This window comes from Penaeus vannamei, unplaced genomic scaffold (assembly GCF_042767895.1).
Source record: "Penaeus vannamei isolate JL-2024 unplaced genomic scaffold, ASM4276789v1 unanchor3863, whole genome shotgun sequence".
Classification (NCBI taxonomy): Eukaryota; Metazoa; Arthropoda; class Malacostraca; order Decapoda; family Penaeidae; genus Penaeus; species Penaeus vannamei.
In genome coordinates, this window is record NW_027216843.1 from 5,001 (window position 1) to 10,443 (window position 5,443).

Below are 5,443 nucleotides of genomic sequence, written 5' to 3' on the forward strand. Positions count from 1 at the left end.
TTATTTCACTATACTTAAGAAAGTAATCAACAGAAAGTGATTTTATTCATGAAAGTATATTATACCTGTGCAAGTGCAACAAAACCATACTGTAATATACGGATAACTATTAATGCATACATAGAATTCACAACACCCTCATACATACTGTTAACCCAAGAAGAATGAAAGTACGAATGTACATTACAAAGAATGAATGAAAAAGAAAGAAAGAAAGAAAAAGAAAGAAAGAAAGAAAGAAAGAAAGAAAAAGAAAGAAAAAGAGGAAAAGAAAAGAAAAAAGGAAAAGAAAAAAGAAAAAAAGGAAAAGAAAAGAAAAGAAAGGGAAAAGAAAAAAAGAAAGAAAACAAAAAAGAGGAAAAGTAACAAACTGATGCGGCATTGTACAAAAATACATTCAAGGTAAGAAAAGGAAAAAAATTGAACAACAAAACAATGAAAGAAGGAAAAGGAAAAAAAAAAAAAAAAAAAAAAAAAAAAAAATTAAAGAAGGAAAAGCAGAACAAGAGACAGGCATAAGAAACAAACAGGAACCAGTCAAGAAATATATTTATGGCAGATAATAAAAGAAAAAGAAGGAAAAATCACAAATAGAATGCAATCAATAAAAGTATATAAAAAGCACACTGCCCTTTATTTACATCTTCATAGGGTGGGGTGGGTGGGTGGGGGGGGGAATACAGATAAAGTAAGGTAGTAATCGTCAAGAAAACATTAAGTACACTGGTGATGTCCGTAAATGTAACCTCTACGGGGAGTAATAAAATTAATATAACATGCAATCATTAAAAAAATTCCTGGATCTGAATCATGATCCGGAACACCACCAAAATCTAATGGCACCTAAGTAAGATGGGGGGGGGGGGGGAATCATAAATATCTGTTCATAACTTTTTGAGTTATTCAGCTAAAGAACCAACCAACCAACCAACCCACTTGATTAAAAACATAACATCTTTGGCAGAGGAATATGAATAAAGGAAACAGACTGTAGGAAGCGCCACTCAGTGATCCCATGTTTCAGCTCTCAACTCTCCCCTACACCCAATCACAGACTTTAAATTATTGAAAAGAAAATTGTACTGTGGAGTTGGGGACTTAGGCTCTGGCAAGTGTATCTGTATTGTAAAGAATTACAAACTGCTTTCCTGGCCATCAGGACACAGGCTCAGGCTGTAATTAGACATCACCTGGTGTCTGGGAATTTTTTAGTATTACATTAAAATATATCACCCAGCACAATTGGATTCAATAATACTGATGACTACTTTGCATTTAATCATGTAAACTAAATCTTATTGATTAATAATTCTTATTTACACTTTTTTATAATTCATTTTGGTATGGTTTCAGTTTCCCTCAGCCATGTAGTACATGATAAAATTTGCCTATAATGACAGAATGACAAAAAATGACATTTCATCTATGGCACTACCTTTGCAAGTTGATAGTACGAAAGTTATGCAATACTTAATACTTTGGTATATTTTTATAGGAAAATATGATAGCACAATAATAATCAAAGAGAAAACTGCACTCACTAATACATGAAATAATCTGGTAGGCAAACATTGTCTTCATCACATTATGCACGGCAAGATAGAGCTGAAACTCGGCATCATCAAGTGTACTTGGGCTATGAGTGGTGCTTTCCACAATCTTTCCTTCATATGTGGCATTACCGTTTGTATCTGCTGATTATTTCTTGTATTAATGACTTCAGCTTTTAGTTCCCTACAAGACTATCATCTTCAACTGTGCATCTACACCATAAAGATTAACCAGAATAATAATTGCAAAATTGGATGGCTGCATGACACAAAAAAATTACCTAAATTCTTTCCATTTCTTTAAAAAATATTTCAGCAAGGCATTTGAATAACTATCCACAACTATCACACATTAAGCCAGTGGTTCCCAACCATTTTTTCAGGCAACCCCAATCAGGTACCTCCAGACATGACTGCCACCTGAATCTGTTCTACAATGTATAGGCTTACGGGTATCCAACTCACCTTTTGGTAATATCCATGGAAATTCACAAGTTCCAGACCAACCAAAAATGTACTGACCAATAAACCAACCTAATCTACCAATTTCAGCTGCCATGATTTGGTGCCCTTAAGGGGATCGTCGCGACGAAAATTTTCAAAAATACTTGAAAAATTGAAAAAATCTCCTGTAATCTATTGGGCTTTTGCAATCTTGTGACGTAATATTTTTGCTAAATATGTAAAATTAAAGGAGTTATAATTAAATCTCTGACCCCCCCCACCCCCCCGCTCCGATGTTTCCATTGTTGCGTCCGGGAAAATTTACTCGACAAAACTTTTTTTTCGTATTTTGGCATTAACTGGTAGCTAGCTGGCAACCCTGTTTACCCATCAGCTGATTGCCAAGACTGGGGCTCTAGAAGACAAAACTCCACCAGAAAATCAGAGAGAAAGGTTGCCAGCTCCTACCTCCATGACACCATATCGCAGACGTATGGCCTCATCACATAGTAAGGGTACACTACTAATTGTAGATGGTAGTTTGGTATATAATAAACGTAATATGATAGGATATACTTCTAAATCACAGCTGCAGCAGTTGTTTATACATTTAAATACCTCATGTGGTCAGGTTAGGCACTACAAAGCATGTGGTGAAATGGGTATTTCTACAATCATTTGCAGTTATTGCCATTAGTACTTTGCAAAAGGGGGGGACCATGTACCAGCTACACTTCAGAATACCATGTAAATGCAATAGAATGCAGCAAGATTGCCACAGAGATTAGAATTCTATTTTTTTTTTTTTTGTAAAATTCATCCATAAGTACTTGGGTGATTCTAATGGGGTTTGGATCGTTTAAAAGCTTAATATATTTGTGATGGTTTTCTTAGAGAAAATTTTCATTTTAGGTAATAGCAGTCTATATAGCATATCGTGATGTTCATAAGACTGGGCATTTAGAAAAAAATAAATTCCCACTAGTCTAAAACAAAATTTAAGACTCTGGTCTTTGCAAATTTTAGGTATTGTTATAGACTATAGGTGGTAATTTTTTCAACAAGTTTGTTCAATGGATAAGTGCGATTTTAAAGAGGCTGTGATTGTTCAAAAACTTGTTTTATGTTAATAATTTTATTATGTATTAGCTAAATGATACGAAACTTGGTGGTATTTATCACTTTATATTTATGTATAACATATTAAAAAATCACGAATATCCGATCATAACTGACGAACTTTGTACTCGAGCGCGACGGCCCACTTAAGGCACTGCCCGAGGGGAGGGTTCATGAGGGGCTCTGCCCCCAGGAAATATTCTCTTCACCCTTGGTATGAACAGCAAGATAGAGCTGTGTTTACAATGTAAAAAATAAACCAAATACTTTCAAACTTTCGTTCACTTTTTTTTTTTTATCACTTTCTTCTGCATTTGGGACTCTTGATGGGCTCAGATATCAAACTGGGATGTTAAGTAGTCTATTTCTTTTTTGATGCCACAGTATAGTCTTAAGAACAACCCAGAATCAACACAATACAGGAAACCCAACATTCCTCACTGGTCTTCTATCACAGAATGGCCTGTGAACTGTCAAACCTCATGGATGGCAACTGAAAGTCTGAAGCACATAATGCGCAGATCATTCTAGAGAATTGTGTAGATAAATCTTAAAGCACGTAAATGATGTATAATAACATTAATAAAATACCTTAAAAGTATAAATGTGTAACAGGAGACACTGATAATTAGCAAAATATAATTCTGAAAAGTGTGTACTAACATATGAACTACTTGGAATATTGCAGTAATGAGTTATGCAGTCAGTGTTTTATTTTTCCTGGCAAGGTAAACAAGCTAAGCAACTTAGACTGAGCGGTGATATGCAGGGGATATTTTCGTCATTTAGCGGAGAATAATAGACCACTGCAGCTTAAACTATGTTGTTTCTGACTCTATTCTTTACGCTCTATAAGATGTCAGTGTACACTTCCTTTTGTATCCATGCATCTCTATAAGTAACCAAAAAATTACCAATACTGTGGGTTATTTATATCATTGGTTTTGCAACTTCCTTTTCCTCATTATGTATTTTGGTAATTGTTACAGGGAGCGACACACCCTCCCAGTTGAAAAAAATTGTTTTTTTCTGCAGGAAATCCAACGATTTCATCGATTTTCGGCATTGTTTCTTCAGCAAATGAATCGTTTAAGAGATCGAGTACCATTTCTCCATCGGCGATCTTGATTTGAAAGTCCAGTTAGCAGGGGAGGCATGAAGTATATCAGGGAAATTATGGAGTAAAACAAGCTTAAATAAGAAGACTAAAGATCAAAAACGCATAAAACTAGCACAAAAAACGCTTAAAATCAGCCAATGAAACTCTACAGATGTAACTGCCATCTTTGAAATTATATGGGCTAACATGCCAGGAATCAAAAACTCTACAGGAACCCAACCCACCTTTCGGCAAAACTCTATGGGAATTCAGACGTTTCAACCCCCTAAAAAAACGTATTGACCAATAAACCAACCTAATATATCAATATAAATTACCGTGACTAGGCGTGCCCTTCGAGCACTACCCGAGGGGAGGGTTGATGGGGGGCAGAGCCCCCCAACACTCCCCATGGACACATTCTCACCACCTTGGTATGTACGGCAAGATAGACTTGCATTCACACCGCAAAATGATAAACCAAATACCTTTATATCTGCAACTGTCAAACTTTCGTTTGCTTCCTTCTATCATCTGGATTGCTTTGATTTTAATCACTTTTTTAAGCATTTGAAGCTCTTGGTGGACACATATATTAAACTGGGATCTTTTCTGAAATCTATCTTATCTTTTTTGTCACTGTATAGTCTTAAGAATAACCCAGAATGAACACAACACTGCAAACGCAACATTTCTTACCGGTGTTCCATCTTGAAATGAGCAGGCCGGCAGCTGTAAAGCTGGCAGCAGGCGAAAAAAAGTGTAAAATGCAGAATGCGCATGAATCTAAATAAGGCTACAAATCAATCTTAACCCACTAACGACGGGTATTCCACATATGAGACACCCGAAAAAATAAACATTGCCGGGCGTCCCGCCAGTGTAATGCTGTATCAGGGCTCGCGCTCCACCGCAGCAGCAGTTATATTTTCATCATTTAGCGGTGACTATAAGGCTGCTGTAGCTTAAACTATGTTCTTTCCCACTCTATTTCTTCCGCTCTATTAGATGGCAGTGTCCATTTATAACTAACTATGTGCATCGGTCTCTGTAACTTCTATATGTAGTTTTAATAATTATACCTCAATCAAAAATGAAAGACAAAAAAATCACAATACTTTATAATATAAAGAAATACATCAACTAACTACATTTGCTTACTTGAAAACATCATGTGTCGGAAAAATACTCTACAAATTCTTTTGAAGATTCATTTTTAACAACAAACAAA

General features: G+C 35.7%; 1 protein-coding gene across 1 annotated transcript in view; it reads right to left on the reverse strand.

The window, feature by feature from the left end:
* The window catches only part of LOC113813164 (enhancer of mRNA-decapping protein 4), a gene marked incomplete at its 3' end in the record, with an annotated part of 10,042 nt that extends 4,994 nt beyond the window's left edge, over positions 1-5,048 (reverse strand). The window contains exon 1 of the mRNA XM_070120231.1: positions 4,912-5,048. Within this exon, the coding sequence (XP_069976332.1) occupies positions 4,912-4,994 (83 nt within the window). The remainder of the gene's footprint in view (positions 1-4,911) is intronic.
* Between the last annotated feature and the right edge of the window lie 395 nt (positions 5,049-5,443).